Source organism: Ambystoma mexicanum, chromosome 6q (assembly GCF_040938575.1).
Source record: "Ambystoma mexicanum isolate Mex_15411 chromosome 6q, UKY_AmexF1_1, whole genome shotgun sequence".
Classification (NCBI taxonomy): Eukaryota; Metazoa; Chordata; class Amphibia; order Caudata; family Ambystomatidae; genus Ambystoma; species Ambystoma mexicanum.
The window spans coordinates 78845777-78864959 of NC_090937.1; the positions used below are offsets into that span (position 1 = coordinate 78845777).

Sequence of the window (19183 nt, forward strand, 5' to 3'; positions counted from 1 at the left end):
TCGTATTCCAATATTCCGCTTTGGTTATGTGTAGTAAACCGGATTGCCTATCTCACACTAGGTGTTGACCTAGAAGAGATAGAGGGCGTCTCATCAGAATTTGATACTAGGACTGAGTTTAAGGTCAAAGCTTATTACATGTCTTCACCCATGCTAGTTAAACAATGCTAGCACCAGCTGCTGAGCTGCGCAGGTATCTCTTCTCAGGTGCGCTACGTTAAGCAGAATGCGCTGCATCTATAGAGCAGGGGTGTATAACGATGTAATTTCGTAACATAAACTCTCTGTGACTTATTAAACTCATTACAATAGTGTGCGCCGTGAGCAGTGCAGTCTAAACAAGATAGTATTGTGTCAGTAAAGACATCAAGGTCGCGGGGCGTAGAGAATACCGGCTTCTCACTTCTACTAGTGAGTATAGCTGCATAGAGTCCCACGTGGATGTAAAGATCATTTATATATTTGTAGGGTACGGAATTTCAATTCCTTCCCTTTCACTACCACAATAACCCAAGATTCCATGTTGTTTGTCTTCTTACCTCCAAATCGGTCTTTGATGTAACTCTTAGGCTTGCAGCGACAGATGGCGAGAAAGCCGAACCATTCCGCAACGCTTGAAGATAAACCTTACGTTGCCTTGCATACCATGCGCATGCGCACTAGCGGCCGCGGCATCTTAGGTCAGCCATCCCGCTAATGGATAGTTATGATGACATGGTTGGGAGAGATTAAGGAGAAATAACTGGTTTCCTTTACCTATCTGTATCGGACAGTAATAATAAATCCACGTGTATACTTGGCAAGAACTGTTATGTGGTAGACTTCTATCCTGTAAGTTAGTTTCACTGAAGTGTAAGGATAATTTGTGGCAGTACGACAATGGAACACATCAATAACGAAACTTTACACTCTTACTTTACAACCTCTGATCAAACAGTGATCACACCAGAGGTGGGGGCATGAGGACCTCGTCGTTTTGTGCGACTGTCCTTTCCACCTCCTCTTGCGCAATGAAGATTAAGATGATCAGTTAGAAATACCATCTGAGTACCATTAAATTCATTTTGACATTCCTCACCATTTTATTCACATATGTACCTTTGGAGAGGAGACGGCATGAGGATGCTACCTTTGATGGCGACCCCTGGACGACCCCTATCCCTAGTGTGCGTATGTTGAGATGACTAAGTTTAGAATACCACAATGCCGGTTCTCGCATATGTGAGAACAGGTGGATGACACTTTATAACTATCCCCCTAGCACTCTCTTTTGTCCCACGCCTACCTGCCTTAGCCCCCCCAGTTTCTCCATCCTCTCCTCACTTCCACCCCCATGGTGCTTTCTGTTTCTCCTATCTTTTCCAACTGCTTCTCCATTGACTAGCCTTCCCCTCTGACTAGGTCTGGTAGAAAGAAGTTCAAAAAGGACATCTTGGCCTCTAACCCTGGTCTTCCTATCGCCGACACCTACTCCAATACTTCCTCCAAGCAGACCCTCACCAACATCCTCTTTGTCGTTTCTTCGCCAGATCTATGGACTCCTCATATGATCTCTGTGCTCTGTCCCATCTCCTCCTCTCCCATTAATGGTGGCACTCGCTGGGAAGTTCTCATGGCTTCCTTCGACTCCTCTAAAGTCATCATTAATGTGTACCTAAAAATGAATGTCTACCTAAATGCCACTGTCATGGTCCAAGGCCCTCAGGCCAATCTCCTCCTCTTTGATAGGCACTTCCCTCGCCTCATCAATTTCCTCTCATCTCCTGCTGTCCCCTCTTCTCCCCCTTGGCTACCTTGCCCACTCTCTCCTCCTCTGCCCCTGCTAGGGTTATTTCTCCTCCGCAGGGCGTACCTCTGATCTGTTCCCCTCCACGGAAGGTCTTTAAGGCTGGCAACCTTCTACATATTGCCACGCTCAACTCTCGCTCTGCTGTCAAATACTCCTCTGACATCTGCCACCTCCTTGAAGAACTACACCTTCATGTCCTTGGTCTTAATGAGACATGGTTCAAGGCCAGCACTGTCACGAGCTTTGACACTCTCCTCCCTGATGGCTACAAGATCCTTTCCGCACCCAGATCCTCCCGGTCTGGGGGAGGGGTAGCCCTGATCTTTCCTGAGTGGATTCCTGCCTCTATCATTCCCACTCATACCTACTCCTCTTTTGAATGCCTTGTCTGTAGGCTCTCTCTCTCGCCTACCCATTCTCTTACTGTGTTTACCATCTACCGGCCTCCCGGTCAAATCACCTAATTTCTCTTAGAGTGGGCAGACCTCTCCTCCTCCCTCTTGGGCTCTACCTCTCAAATCCTCCTCCTCGGTGACCTCAATATACATTTAGACTCTCTGCGTTCCTCCACTGTACTCTTCCATGACATCTGCCACTCCCTCTCCCTGTCCATCCTCCCCTCTGGCCCGACTCACTCTGCAGAGCACACACTCGATATCTTGATCTCCTCTGACCTCCCCCTCTCCATCCCTCTGACCACTCCTCTCTCCTGGAGTGATCACTCCCTCCTCTCCTCTCATCTCTCCCTCTCTTCCCCCCAAGCCAAGCCTACCCCAACACTGCCACCTACCTTCTCGGACATCCGGCCCATGAAGCGTGTGTCTGTTGAGGCTTTTGCCGCCACTTTCTCCCTCCCTCCACCTCTGGCTGTCTCACATCCTGACAAAGCCATGTCTCTGCTCTACTCTTCAATTTCTGATACTCTTGATGCTCTTGCCCCTGTCATGAGGATCCGTTTGAAGTCCAAAGCCACAGCAATTCCTAGTATGACTCCGACCTAGCTACACTTAAACCTAAGTGTAGGGGGGCTGAGAGGAAATGGGGGGCTTCTTGTTCATCCTCTGACAAACTGGCCTGTCACCTGCTACAAAGGCAATACCGATTCTCTCTCCTCACCAAGAAGAGAGTCCACATTCAAGCTTGTGTCTCTGCAGCATCTAACAACCAGTCCGAACTCTTTAAAATATGCAAGGAGCTGGCCAACCCTGTCACAGTCTCTACCGCTCCTGTTGCCTCCCAGGCTCTTTGCAATGCCCTTGCCTCTCACTTTATCTCACTCAAAAACCCAGGACATCCTGCCCATCCTCTCCACCCCCACGCCTCCTGTACCCTCTCCATCAGTGCTTGCTGACCCTCCTCTAGCTACCCCCACACCATCCTTCTCGTCATTTCCTCTTTTCTCCCCTGACGAGGTTGCTTGACAAGTCCAATCTATGAAAGCCTTGTCAAAACAGGTTCATCGCTGTTCCTCTAAAACCATCAAGGACCACATTGACACCCTTGCTCCGACCCTTGCTGATTTTTGCAACCACTCCTTTGCCTCGGGATGTTCCCCTGCCCTCTGAAGCACTCCGTTGTGCATCCTCTTCTCAAGAAACCCACAGCTGATCCTTCTTGTCCAGCTAACTATCACCCAATTTCCATGACTCCCTTTCTGGGCAAACTCCTGGAAAAGTTGGCCATCTCTCAGCTTAACCTTCATTCCAATTCTGTTGGCTGTCTCCATGACCACCAGTCTGGCTTCAGAGCTGCCAGAAGCACGGAAACTGCTCTCCTGAATATCCGTGAAGACCTGCTCTCTGACTTTGACTCTAAAATTCCCTCTGTCCTCATCCTCCTCGATCTCTCTTCTGCCTTCGACACGGTCAACCATACCACCCTGCTCAACCGTCTTTGTGATAACCTGGGTATCACTGATCAGGCTCTGGCCTCGCTGACCTCTTTCCCCTTTGATCGACGCTCCCAGGTCCAATTTAGGCCTTCCTATCATCTATCTTCCTCTCTACCTGTGGTGTTCCCCAAGGGTCTAACCTCAAACCCTGGCTTTTCAACCAATACCTGGCAACTCTCGCCCACTGCATTGCCATTTCCTGCTCAAATTTCCACTGCTACGCTGATGACACTTAACTCATTTTCAGGCTGCCCTCGACCACCTCCTCTCCCTCTCTCATCTCTGATTGCTTAACTGCCATTCAAGATTGGTGTGCCGCCAATGATCTTTGTCTGAATGCCAGCAAGATGGTGATCCTCCTAATCGGCACACTTTCACCATCCATTCCCCTCACTTTCTGGCCGGCCTCCCTTGGCCCTCCTCCCACCCCCACCTGCGAGGCTAAGAACCTCTGGGTCATCTTTGACTCCACACTTTCCTTCTCCGCCCACATCTCTGATGTCTCTTAAAAGTCAAACATCCTACTGCACCTCCTCAGGGTTACTCTGCCTTTCCTCTCCTTACCCAGAAGCTCATGGTCCCCCAACCTGTGGTTCGCTCTAGGTTGGACTATTGTAACAGCTTCTTTCTAAATCTACCTGCCTCTACTCTCCACCCTCTGCAACTAATCCAGAACAGGACTGCAAGACTTGTCCTTAGCCTCAAGCCCTGAGATCGTATCTCTCCAGCTCTGAAATCCCTCCATTGGCTCCCAGTGGATGCAATGATTAAATTCAAAACCCTCTGCATTGTCCACATGGGTTTTTGGGGCCTGGGTCCAAAATACCTTCAGCTATCCCTCCGCAAATGCCTCCCCTCTCTAGCCCTTTGCTCCTCTACCTCTAACTCCCTCAGGGTCAGTTGTTTTTCAAAGAAACGAGCTGGGATAGATCTCTGTCTTTGGCTGGGGCCTCCCTCTGGAACAGCCTCCCTGCCACTCTAAAAGTTGGGGAGAACCATCTCAGGTTCCGGAAGCACCTCAAGACTTTCCTCTTTTCTTCTGCCTTTGCCCCCCCCTCACCTGCTGATCTGTTTTCTCTTGACATTGTGCACCTGGCCACCCTCTGTCCTCTGGGATCAGGTACCTGCTCACCCTGCCACCCTCCTGCACTGCCTCCGCGCCACCCCTTGCACTGGGGTCTGTATCTGTACCCATACAGCTGCCCCCCTTTTTCTTCCTGCACTTATCAGACCTACCCTGTCTGCTGCCTTAAACCTAGCACTTGCCAATTGCTGGCTGCACTCCCACTGTTTGTTGCCTTTATTATGTATGTATTTATTTATTTATTTATTTATCTGTTTCTCCTATGCTTCACACTTTCCACTTCTCCCCCCTTCCATGCACTTTTCCCATCCCCCTCTCCCATGCACTTGCGTGTTCTCAATGTCACTGGGCCTAATAAGATTGTTGTTTTGTTCTCCCCTGTGCCCCTCCCTTGCTTTGTCGCGCTCTGAAACACTTGTGAACGAGCGCAATAGAAATAAAATATCAATATCAAGGTGGCCGACCTAAGATGTCGTAGCCGCTAGTGCGCATGCGCACGGTATGCAAGGCAACGTATTGTTTATCTTTGAGCGTTGTGGAATGGTTCGGCTTTCTCACCATCCGTCGCTGCATGCCGAAGAGTTACATCAAAGACCGCTTGGGAGGTAAGAAACCAAACAACTAGGAATCTTGGGTTATTATAGTAGTGAAAGGGAAGGAATTGAAATTCCGTACCGCAGGAATATATGAATGATCTTTACATCCACGTGGGACTCTATGTGCCTATACTCACTAGTAGAAGTGAGCAGCCGGTATTCTCTACGCCCCGTGACCTTGTTGTCTTTACTGACACGATAATATCTTGTTTAGACTGCACTGCGCACGGCGCATACTATTGTAATGAGTTTAATAAGTCACAGAGAGTTGATGTTAAGAAATTGCACCATTATACACCTGCTCTATAGATGCAGCGCATTGCGCTTAACGTAGGGCACCCGAGAAGAGATACCTGCGTAGCTCAGCAGCGGGAGCATGCATTGTTTAACTAGCATGGGTGAAGACATGTAATAAGCTCTGACTTTAAACTCAGTCCTTGTATCAAATTCTGACGAGACGCCCTCTATCTCTTCTAGGTCAACAGCTAGTGCGAGATAGGCAATACGGTTTACTACATATAGCCAAAGCGGAATATTGGAGTACGAGACACCAAGACCACTGGTAGGATACCTGTAGTAGTTATGCCCAGGTAAATGTTGAAGTGTTAATGGGTTATAGGTTATACACATATCCTAATATGACTCTGGAGTATGTAAGGATAGTGATGTATGCTATTATTTTATGTAGTTTTTACAACTGTGTGAGTAAAGAAGAGATTTGGAGAATGCTGGACCAGAACAACTTATTATAATATTTACTGAAGAATGACCTTGGAAGGTTAGTTAATTTGGGACTCACGTTGTTAGTCCAAAAAGGGTAAAAAGACGAATCGCCAATACTCAAACCTACATCATTGTTCATTTCAGATTCACAGAAGAATGTGAACAAGATTATTTGTTAGAAGTTTGAGTTGAACAAGCCCTGATGAAGGATGATATATCCGAAACGCGTCCGCTAACTACTGAATGACTGAACCCAGACTAAAAATTGTATATGGTTCCACTGTTGTATGAAGGGAAAGAAATTGAACTGGATGTGAAAATGTACTTTGTTAATGATACACAAGAATCTTTATAATTGTGTATTGGGAAATTGTGCTACTTGATAAACACAAATGTAATTGTCATGATGAAATTGAACCACATTTTATAAAGGATTTTTTAAAGGATTTGTTTGAAAATGTATTGAAAACTTGGGTAAAAAGAAACTTCTTATGTTACATATGGAGAATTGTGGAATTGTCACTTTGGATGGTGCAATTGATAATGTCTACTTTGTGTGAACATGTTGAAAAACATTTAAGAATATTTGTGCATACAAAGAAAAATTGGAGGGTATTGGACCCCACCCGAGTGCATAGGGGTTGCCTGTTGGCGACAACGTGTTAAATGGGTTTTTGTTCGTATTGGTCTCCCAGGGCAAGGAGATGATACCCCCTTGCACCAGAAGTTATTGAATTGCATTCCAAAAGGTTTAGAAACACTAATAGCTGTACTTATAACTATGTTACTTCCTCTATCGAGTTTTAATGGGTCCTCATATGTTCTTTGGTGAATTTGAGCAGAGGTTTTCGAGCAGATATGTTTGTTATTTATTTAACATTGTCTTTGTGTAAAGGGCAACGTGCCACAAATGGCACTTCAGAGCGCAAACAGAACAAGGGACAGGACGGCAGGAACAGAGAATGTGATGCATAGTAATAAATAGTAAAGTACTAAGAGGAAGAGTCATGGCTAGTGACATTTGGCATTGCAAAGCAGACAAGCCTTCAGTAGCCTTTCAAATGTTCGTCATTCCGTTTCCAGGCAAAGAGAAGGATGGGAGAGTTCCACATGGAGGAGCATTGGTAATGCACAGATCTACCACAAATGGGCGGGGTACAGTTGTGTCAGGTAGCCTGGAGTAGGTCTTATTTGAGTAATTGTGTCATGATCTGATAACTGCACAGCCAATGCAATATTGTAAGAGGTGTATAGTAGGGGGATAATCCCTTGTGGTAGCTGCAAGTGGTAAAAATATGACTATCACTGCATTCACCTTTGATGCAAATGGCAAACATGAGGTGAATCCAGTTCAGTTGGGCAGCAGAACGGGATAAGGCTCAGGACTGGATTGGCAAGGACAGCAAGTAGAATCTCTGTTTTTTGGGGTTCTTAGTCAAAGTGAAGTTTTGGTCATCCATTCCATGATCTGTATTCAGCAGTTTTCGTCTGCCTGGTGATTATTTCTCTTTGTTGCCAGTAAAGTTGTCAAGTGATGCAACAGACTGTATTGGTCGAAAGGTTTGAAGGCCACCGAAAGGTCAAACGTTTAAGGTAAAGGTCTAGCTATCGTGCATAGAAAAGAGGGTCGTTTCTGTTCCTCTCAATGGACAAAATCTTGACTGTTAATCAATGAAGGGGTTATGATGTTGAAGGTAGTTAGAGATTTGTTCATTAATGTTCATTGAGGATGTTTCCTGCACAGGAGAGGGCAGATATTGGTCAAACATTTCCCATCATTGTTATGAGGAAGGATATGGTGACGGCATGCTTGAGTGTAGGTGGAACAGCCCATGGGCTAATTAAGCATGTATGTAGTTAGTGGTAGAACAGGATTTCAGTATGAGTATTGCTTGATTTGATAGTCAGGGAAGTTAGGTTAGATTTGTGGTAATGTGATTCCCTTGTGTGTAGTCTTAATGAGGGCCCAAGATGATGAGTCATGCATGCCGTTGAACAGTACTTTGCCACCTTTGAGACAAGAAAGCAACACAGGCCGGACACTTGTTTGAAGGTGGAGTAAGCAGAATATGGTTTAATCCTTTGCTGCCGAGAGAGCTTGAAGCAGGGTGTTTCGTTTGCAATATTTGTCCTCAAGGAGAGGTGACTGTCAATGTAGAAGCCATTTTACTTAACCCATAGGGTCAGTCATGCGGGGAAGGTTCATGGCTGTAAACCATGTTTGGATATGTGGGTGGGTAGTGGTACAAGAACAGATATTTCATTTGTCTGGGTTTGAACAATTTTAGTTAAGTGTAAACTCTACCTCTGATGGGACAGACACAAGTATGTGCCATGGGTAAAGAGCAAGATTTGCCCCAGTGTATGCAAACGGAGAGCAAGAAGTTAAGTGAGCCCACCTGGTCCCACCTAGTGACGCCGGGTGGAGTGTCATGCCCACAATAACAGGCATGCCTGTTCAAGAAGAATTCCTGTGACTGCAGAAAAATAAGATCTGAGAGGTGGGAGGGGTTCGCTCTTCGTCTATTTCTACTACAGAAAGTCATAATTTCCGTACGTTACAGTGTGGAGATAAGGGATCATTGTCAAACTGTGACAGACGGCTCAAACCTATTTAGAGCCGGGCCCCCTTCTGCAAAACCAGGCCAGAAAGTGTACCATATAATGATTTTGATTAAAAAAAGAACACTGCACATGTAAATGATTGTAAAATGTTTGAATTTTATCAGACAGGTACCTTGACAAAACATTCATTGTTTTTTATGCAAGGATATTTTGAAATGCACATTTGAATGTATACATTATTAACATTGATTTTCTAAGGCACTTTTCTGTTTACTGGGGTGATGAGGGGTCCCCAATCCATGCTTCCCACATCACTGGACCATGGCTGAGCTACTCAAGTGAGCCTCACTAGAGAGACAGACAGTGGTTACTTCTGTCTGTGCCTCTGGAGGGGTTAGTCTGTCTACGACGGAGCAGAACCTAGAGACTGTACAAACACCTGTGTTCATATACATTTCAAATTCCCCCATGTGCCATTTCTTTGAGCCAGTTTGCGCTAGTTGTCCCCCATATGACCACATGTGACTGACCTCAGACCGGTTCTTTCCTATGGTCTGCTCACTTCAGCACTCCCCCAGACATCCGTTTGTGGCTGGGTCCCACTAATTTCCTCAAGGCTGATCTGTACATGGATCTGGGTGCACCTGAACCTGCCGATATATTCAGATAATCTGATTTCCCACAGATGTCAGAATCCACTGCTGCATTTTCTCACTGGGCCCAGACCTATCTCAGCCTCAGACATGAACCTGAGACCAGAGGGCTTGCTAGGCAGAGGGATCTGGGGGCTATAGCGACAGGTCTTTTGGTTGTAGCCCCAGATAGAAGCTCATGGGCTACAACCAAAAGGCTAGCTAGCCCAGAGTCCCAACATTAGCATAGCCCCAGATCTTTTCCAGACCTAGCAACACCTCTGCCTGAGACCCTGATAATATATTCTCCTTGTGTGACTAATCATATCTTTACCAAAGAATGTGATGTCTTATCCATGTGTTTAGGCAGGTTTACCCCACTAATGCAACAGAAGATGCTAAAAGACAGAAAGCCCACCAGATGGGACCCATCAGAAGAGTTTCAGCCCGGGGGTTAGAGAAACAACAGATCAGGAAGAGCTTGTTACAGAGGAGCGCAACACCCACAGTCTGTAGATGTCTAAAGCTCAAACCCACATTGCTTCCAAACCTAGGAGACCTCTGTAGACCAAACCACCTACACAGAGAGGCCCTTAGGACTTGGATACAAGTAGACATGGTGCTAGGTACCTGGATATCTACTCTTGTATGTATGTCTGGTGACAGGTCCAGTAGGCCATTGGCTTGTTACAGTTTTCCCAGAACTGAGATCAGACACCAAAGTATATTTCAATAGTATTTAAGAAATATTGTGTTGGGATGGTGGCAAAGCTCAATAAGCATAGTGACATGATGGTAGCTGCAGTGGTTGGAGAATAAAGTGATTGCCAGTGGTGTCCGCAACAAAAGGATTTACGAGAACAGGGACTAACCCATCTGTTTCCAGGGGGGTTCTCCAACAAATTGCTACATTTTTAAGATCTAACAGTGTGGTGGCATGGGAAAAAAAAGTCCTAAATTACTCTCACACTGCCCACCAAGGAAAACCAAAAGAAATGTGTGCACAACGTCTTCCCTCTTCAGGGAGGGCATGTCCCCTCTTCCAGAGATCATTGGAGAGGAAATATCTTGTCCTATGAAACTATTGGGTTGCTGCCTGGCCTGTGGACACTCAATGCTTAGGAAGGCAGGTGTTTATGGGGGGCTCCTGACCACTGCCTCCTATACGTGCTTCTTCGGGTTCTCTGCCATCAGAGCGTGGTAGCTTCACACCCAGCTAAAATACTGTCCTCCCTGCTCACAGGGGTGGCAATGTCATCTACCTTTCCTCACCTGTACACTCTTCCATGGACCAACATACTCCTCTGAAACCTCCCTATTTATCGCTGAGGGCAGGATCTCCCCCTCTCCCTCCTGCCTCAGATGGTACGGCTATATTCCCTTCTCTAGTGGCTCGGCCTCTTTTTAGACTCCTTCTGGAAACCCTTATCTTTCTCCTCCCAACAATGCTCTTCTCCGATGGTGTCTCACCTGGTGAGTATATTTCTCCCTTTACTCCATTCTTCTACCAAACACTACTCTGCTCCTAGATTTTAATTTCTTCAAACAATGCTCTGCCTTTTTTCTTTGTATGTTTAACATTTCTTTGCTATGTATGGCATTGTGTTTAGCTTCGTAATGCATTCTGTGGCAGGTCTTCAGCTGTTAGCAAATAACTTTTCATTTAGTTTTTGGAAGTCAATCTTGAGTTTATAGAAGACACAAACTCCTCTTTAGGAGCCAACTCTCTTATTTAAAAAAAGATTAGAAAACTGTTGTCTCTTGGATATGCGTTCACCCAAATTCAAATATTAATTTTTAATAGTTGAAATCCGGTGAGCGCATCATGTCCAAGAGACAACAGTTTTCTAATATGTTTTATTAAGGTCCAGGTTGTGGGCTTAGTCCCGGAGACACGCAGTCTTCCCAAAATACATTACATATGTTTCCGAAATCAGTAAGCGCATATAACATTTTCTCGGAAGTGAGGTGCGGACCAACAAGGTCTGACAACAACTCTTTGTTTTAACTCTCTCATTTCAGTTACCTTTTTTTTCTTCTTTTCAGTTGTCTGTTCCCTCTCGGCTGGCTTTGCTTCCTGGGCAGATCATAAGACTGCAAGAGGTTCTGGAGAAGGAAAGGTTGAGAAGGGCTTCCCAGCTACATAGGCCAGTGGCCACTTCATCTGCGCGGGCAGTGGATCTGCCAGATTACATTGACGTTCTGAGCATGCCAGAGTAAGTAATAAATGGTATTATTACATCTCTCGATACTTGATTTTGTTATTGTGTGGCTGCTTCTTAACCCAACATGCAGTTTTACAGGAACAAGCAGTTGCAAAAGGTTTCGAACCCGAAGGCACTGGATGAACACTGTGGAGGAATCGTGTACTTCCTTAAGCATATAGGATGCGTGGTTGTACAAACCACCCAGTGCATGAGCGTCTGGCAGTACGCTGCAAGATCTAGTTGTCCCAAAGAGCAGGCTCATGGACCACTCAGGAGAATGCGTGATGAGAGGGAAGAAATGAAACACGAGGCTTGTGAGCGACAAGCCAGCTGTAGGGTGTGGGACTACCAAATGACCCCTTCTGTAGAAGGTCCTTGTGAGGGTTTAGGCCCACTTGGTTAGTCTGCATGAATTGGAAATAGGAGATTGCAACCTGGTTATTCTGACTGGCAGCGAACATCATGGGAGTACCCGAGAAACAGTATTACACCCTTTGGCAGTGGCCTCATGTTAAAGGCAGTCACTTGAGCTCACATCTGCACTAGTGAATTGAGGGTAACAAGAGTTCACATGTGAAGGACACAGTGCAGGTGATTATGGAAAGCCAGCATGCAGACGGGCATTGCTAGGAACCATTTGTGATTCCGTTGGGATAGCTCACTGCACTTATTGACGGGAGGGGCATTGTGCTTATGAGGACGTCTGGGAGTACTTTGGTCCTTTGTGCCAGTGGTTTGTGTCCAATGACTGCTGTTGCCCATTTTGGACGATTCTCCCTCTGAGGTGAAGATTGCCTGAACAAACAGTTTTGTGATCCAGATAAATAAGGGGGTGCAACTAGGCCGTCAAACAGTCGAAGAGAACATAAAGGGGTCCCTGTGACTCGGGTATAATTAATGGGGTGTCAAGTGATGTGGACCTCTAAGATTACCTCAGATAGATGGGGAAACTACCAGCTATGGAGTCAGATTACTGGGTTCCTGGTGTGTAGTTTTCTTTAAGAGGGCCTTTGCTGGAGCCATAATCTTTGGGCCTCATTACGAGTTCGGCACAAAGGGATACCGGGCACCGGTAAGGACACTGGTGCCGGTAATCCCTTTGCGCCCCATTCCGAGTTCCCTTAGCGGGTCCCTTCCTTGACGCCTGGTTTTACCAGGCGTTAAGGACGGGACCCGTTAAGGGACTTTAGAGCTAATAACGGTACCGCAATTTGTGGTACCGTTATTAGCGCCTTCCCATTGAGCCCCATGGGGGCTCAAATGGGAATGGGGAATGGCTTTTTCAATGGGGACTTACCGGTCCCGCAAAGGTCGGAATAGACCGGTAAGTCCCTACTGAACGAGGGCGGACTCGGTACCGGTATTGGAGGTAGTCATGGCGCTAATAGCGCCATGATTACCTCCATACTCGGAATGAGGCCATTTGTGTTTGCTAAACAGAGTTGTAGAGAGATCTGCATTTCTCAAGTAAGAAAATGCATGGCTGATTGACCAGGGAGGCCTTGCACGCATGTGAAGAGTGGGAATTTTGTTTTTGACGCACAGGAAAATGTTGCAATCAAGGGAATGGGATAGTGATCACTTGCCTAACGTTGGTTTGGATTTGACACTGGGCTCCACTGTTACACACAATGTACTGGAAGAAATGGATATGCTGTGCTGCCAGGCTGCTAAATCAGTCGGCATACAATGCTGCAGTTTGAGTCTTTCAAGTATACGATGCGAAGCCACCTGATTTAGAGATCTGGAAAGGAATTGCCTGAATCCATATGTGTTTTTCTATTTTGAGGCCTGTTTTTTGAATTAGAAAGGGCATTTATAGAAATATCAACTGATCACTCTCAAACAAATAGGGGGACAGACTGTGCCCAGTGGTAAACGCATTTACTTACAAACTCTCTCAGGATAATTATCTGTAAAAGTGTTAATGCCCATGGCTTATTTCTTGGAATTCGTGTTGACAAGCCTATATTGGTGAGCAGGGCAAACGAGGGCTTTTTCACAGAAACGTGTCATACTGTTATTACAACATGCAAAAAAGACATGCAATTTCAATTTAAAATCTACAATCAAGGGCTTTCCTGACAGCATTACAAGTCGGATACTTCAGTGAAATGCCTGAGATTGGTGAGCTATAAACTGAAAATACAAGTTGGGGGGGGGGCTAGAAATGGGGCACGGAAGGGAAGGGACTCATGGTGAGAGATAACTGGATCAGTTTAAAGGTCAGGATAAAGGGCAGTAATGGGAATGGATAAGACCAAGAGAAGACACGATGATCTGAGTGCCGAGGATAGCAGAACCCAAAGCCTGAGGTCATGGGGAGCCGGAGACTCTGGGTCACTGTGAAAGAAGAATGGCCGGGTGAAGTGATACGTGGGTAAGGAAAGGCAAGGAAAGGACCCCGGGAGGATAGCTCAGGGGCAACCTGCTCCCCTTGGAAGCAAGACGACATGGAGCACCACAGGTTCGATCCCTGGGTCCGCGCTTAAAAACCGCTGAGTATTCACTGCATTATGAATAACCTATCATCATCTTCAAGGTAGAACACAATGCTGAGGCTTAACCTGCAAAACTACCATCACATTACAGAGGTGAAGGACAATACCAAACAGTAATAGAGAGAAAGCAAGGAGGACAGATTCTATAAGTATCAGGCAATATTATCCCCATAAATAATGTCACCATATATATAGTCGCCGGGAAACGGCATAGGTGACATCATTTATGGGGTGAATCGGAGCTGGGCTTGTGGGGAGGAACCCCCCCACTCCATTAAAAAAAATATTGGGGTTGTGGGGGTGTCCCCCGCAGGTTCCATATGGTAATATCGCCGCAGAAAAAGGCACCAGACATTTTTTGCAGGGATATTAACATATCTATAGATGTGGAAAATGCAAATATGTTTGGATTAAAGAGGGGACAAAGCTGCAGGTAGAGGGGATGTTTAAGGGTACCATAGGAATTCGTTAAGGACCCACAGTACCAGGGCAAAGCCGAAGAGGAATGAAGAGAGCTGTGAAGGAAAAGAGAGGGGGGACGTAAGCAGATTAAGCCAGGAGGGAAATCTACATGTCAGAGGGAGTTAAACAGAGGCATGCAAAAATGCCATCATGAACTCAGACTGGTCTTTTGTGTCATCCGGATTAAAATGGCAAAGGAAACCGGAATCAGAACTAGTAGCAAACTTGATAGGCAAAGCATTGGCAACGCCAACAGCACTGGCTTTTGTGTAGGCTTGCGTTTGCCAACTACAGCCATAATGATACAATTGGACCATAAGATGGCAACAGCTGGAAAACTCTGTGGGCCTCATTACGAGTATGGAGGCAGCCATGCCCTTGATAAGGGCATGGCTGCCTCCATACCGGGTTCCAGCTCCGAGTTCCTTCAATGAGGAATTACCGGGCCATTCCAACCTTGGAGGACCCGGTAATTCCTCATTGAAAAAACCCATCCCCATTCCCATTCGAGCCCCCATAAGGCTCAATGGGAATGGGGAGGGAGCTAATAACAGGGCCGTTAATACCAGGCCCGTTATTAGCTCCCTGGTCCCCTTGCGGGACCCGCTAAGGACGTCTGGTCTGACCAGACGTTCTGAGCGGGTCCCGCAAGGGAACCTTGTAATAGGGCATCCCGTAATGAACGGTGCCAATCCCGTAACGGCACCGTTCATTACGGGACCGCCAGGGTCGTAATGACGCCCTGTATGTACTTCAGCATATGATGTTATTTCCCAGAAAATGCCTTTGTCATAACTATACTGAAGCCACAACTGAGCTTTGCCAATGCTCGGGTTTTAACAGGACTTCAGTGCAAGAAACAGATGCAAATACACACATATTATTTTAATCAAGGGACTGAAGGCATGCTTAGTTAAGACATTTGTATTACATTAGGAACTCGTTTAACGCTACCATTAACCCTCAGAAGACTGTTTAACAAATAATACTGGCAGGCCCTTTATAGCACAACATGTGTTACTGCATGGTAAAACTAGCCTAAAGAGATCCCAGGATCCTGTATGTTGGTCAGGTATTAGCCACAGGAATTGGGGTGACCTTGTCAGTCAATGGCTAGATAAGTAAACAAAGGGCATCCACAGGCTGTGTGCTTCTCCTCATATACCATCACCCTCCTGGCTATACACTAGTGCAATCGTGTGGGTTTATCAGTGGTGCTTAGGCACCACATTTACATTTCATTTTTAAATGTATACCGTGCACCAAAGGCCCGGAGGCATGTGGTCGCTGTCTGATGATAAAGACATATAGACCTACAAATAGAAGCGTATAGGGCAAAGTATTGACCACTCTCAATACAATGGCTGTGGTTATCTAAATAAGAATGTTTTGAGTTTCTTTTTGAAAGAAGTGATCGATTTTATTTCTCTCAAATCGTTCCATTCGAGGCTCTTGGTGCTGCTATAAAGAAAGCACTTTTGCTAACCTGGGTAAGCTTAACTCTTGGTACCACTAACAGACCAGTGTTGTTGGATCTGAGAGTTTTATGCACAGGTTTCCTCTTTATAGTTTTGGCAAGATACTGTGGATTGGATCCATCCAGACATTTATGGGTTATTGTCAGCCGATGGAATTCTATCCTGGCATCAACAGGAAGCCAGTGTAATTTCTGTCTTGCCTCTGATACTTGTTCATATTTCTTTAATCTTGCTATTGCCCTGACAGCACTGTTCTGGATGAATTGAAGTCTAGCGCAGTCACCCTTTCCAGGACCCACCAGGAGGCTGCTACAATAATCAATCTTGGAGCTAATAATGGCCCTACCCACTGTTCTACAGCTTTTCTCTGTACGAATGTGAGATAGTGATCTAATATAATAAGCTGAGGTTGATACCAGGCTGTTGACTTGAGATCTCATGTTAACATTTTGGTCCAAAGATACACCTAAAGTTTTGACTTTTTGTTTGGTGGCAATTTTGCAATCTTCTATTTGAAACTGAGAGTATTCAAGTCTGCGTTTTTTTTATTCTTGCACTAGTGCCTATAACCATCAATTCCGTTTTGTCATTATTTGGTGCCAGGCCACTTTCGAGCATCCAGTCCTGGATCGGCCCATATGCATCATTAATGGCACGTGAATCCTCCTCATATTTTCCTTTAAGGGGAATAACGCATTGTGTGTCATCTGCGTAGTTTGCAAAGAGTGTTCCCCTATCCTCAAGTATCTGAAATAGAGGGACAGTGAAAATATTATAGATTGACGGTGATAGGCAAGCCCCCTGTGGGACGCCATGTTGTAGTGCTGCTGGGTTGGCTTCACCAGTGCTGCTACAAATCCTGGTTAATCTATCTTCTAAGAAGGATCTCACCCAAGCTGCTGCACTGTTGCTAGAGTTAGCCACTTCCTCGAGTCTGTTGATCAGTAGTGTATGTTCAACCAGGTCGAATGCGGCCGACAAGTCCAGCAGCTTCAGTAATATGGTCTGGCCGTTATGCATGCTTTGTAGCATTATGTACTTGAGATCTAATAAGGCCCATTCCGTTCCATAGCCTGGTCTGAAACCCAATTGCCTTTTAAAAAATAATTTTGTTATTAGTTAGGTTGTTCAATGATTTGTTCATATACCACCATAGACAAGATTTTCAGCAAGAACAGGGTATTGGTAGTTGGTCTGTGAAAGGGTCAAATCCCGTTTTTTTTTAGTAGTGTTGATATCCATGCACTTTTTAATTCAAAGGGCACATAGCTTTCCTTAGTGATGCGTTACCAAACTTGGTGAGAATACCTATCAGGAAGTTGGCGATAATGGCTGGACATATATCTCCCTTGCAATTAGTAGGTTTGAGATTGGCAATACAGGTGGATAGTTCAGTCTCTGTAACGGGTCTTAAGCTAAACGTTACTTTTTTTGCAGGGCACTGCCTTGTCTTTGAAGGGGCAAAAGTGCTAATAGCTATGGTAATTGTGTCTTGATAGGCTTTAGTTATCTCGTCAGATGTATGTAAATTACCCATGTTATTAGCTAGTGGTGAAATCCATATTTCTACGGACTCAGGCTTAATTTCTTCAAATATTTCTAGACGTGGTCCATTTTTTTTCTGTACAATATTATTAATCGTTTGTGAGAGCAACGTCTCAAAGTGAATAAAAGAGTGATCCGACCATGGACACTGAGAAATTGTGGGTTTGCTTGTGATAATATTATGTGTAGCTACCCAGTCCAGAGTATTCCCTTTTATGTGTGTGGCCTCCTCAACTTGTTGTGTAAAACCCAGACTGGAGAGAGCATCCTCCAGTTCTTTAGATGGCTAATAGCCAAAACTAAAAAAGGAGGATCAGCAAGAAAAATCAAATCTACTCTACATACATGTGACCCTGTGGGGAGAGGCAGAAACATTGCCCTCGTGCTATGTCAGTGATGCATAGAGACGCAGAAGAGCAGAGCAATTAACTGGCATATCTGCATACATTACTTCAAAGTGATCCAGGAGTCCCGAGGATGACACAGACGAGCCTTAGCGACAGATCTAGTGAGAGAAAGGAGTGCAGGTTCCAAGGTGCAAACTGAACAGATGGTCTCTTTAATCAAGAACTACAGGAAATGAGTATGTCATAAGGAAGGTATTAGGAAAAGTTGGGAGGTCGGGTACTTACTCTAAGGAGTGACATGTCTGGTGGTTGGGAAAAGAGTGGACATTAAAGAGAGTGCCTTGTATTTCCCTACAAGCCCAAGTCGGTAACCCATTGGAGTGGGTGTCAAGGTACATTTCAGAATTTTAAGGAATGCATGGATTACCACTGCCCAGAAGCAGCGGACTTTAGTGCAAATCAATGCCCAATGGATACAATCTACTGGTGAATAGTTGCACCCTTTATTAGCATCTGCATTGTCGAATATATGCAATTATGTTTTCTAAATAAATCCAACAGGTGTCTATAATTAAGCAATAAGCCCCTCGCCGGCGGGCCATTACTGCGTAAGGTAATGTTCCCGAACCCCGTGGGGGGCCTTAACAAAGGCCCCAGGGGCATTACTGAACAATTATGGCCAGCCAGCGAGGGGCTTATTGCTATTAGTACCCCAACCCGTCAGACCGGGGTACTAGTGTTTTTTCCCCCGGTTGAGAGAAAAGAAATGGCTGCCACAGACTGGGAAGCTTAGTCAGTTTTCCCGTTCCATGGCAGCCATAGTAAATAAACGAAATGACCGCCATGGGAGGGAGAAGGGACTACAAGTAGTCCCTTCTCCCTTCCATTGCGGCTATTTAAGTAAATGGAATAAAAGGTAAACAAATAAAATGCTGATATGGAACAGGGAGAAGGGCCTACATGTAGAATATTCGCCCTTTCTATCGTGGCCATTCCGGAATAGGAAAGTCGGGTTGAGACTGGTGCGAGATGCACGCCGCTGCGTGATTGGGATTACTGTACGTATGGCTCGCAAATGAACCAATGGCAGTAAAGATGTTCAGATGCTTTTGTCGCGCCGGGTACTAAGGATCCTTGTTGCGCCACTGTTTCTGGGACTAATGTATCTCGACTAATTGACAAGAATCAGACCCTCTTCTGCATAGGGCATATTCAGACACTACATCTGTATGTGTCCAAAACAATGAAGTAAAGTGATAGATCATATGCATTTGTGTGCGGAACACTCTTTTGATATATTTAAAGTGTGTGAAACTGGACCTAGCACATAGACCGATATTTCTAGAGAAGCCAATGCTTATCG

At 45.5% G+C, this 19183-nt stretch overlaps 1 protein-coding gene across 2 annotated transcripts in view; it reads left to right on the forward strand.

The window, feature by feature from the left end:
• The window catches only part of STAP1 (signal transducing adaptor family member 1), a 618379-nt gene that overhangs the window by 294300 nt on the left and 304896 nt on the right, over window positions 1-19183 (forward strand). For both annotated transcript variants that reach the window (XM_069630495.1, XM_069630496.1), the window contains exon 5: window positions 11327-11496. In XM_069630495.1, coding sequence (XP_069486596.1) covers window positions 11327-11496 — 170 coding nt within the window. The remainder of the gene's footprint in view (window positions 1-11326; window positions 11497-19183) is intronic.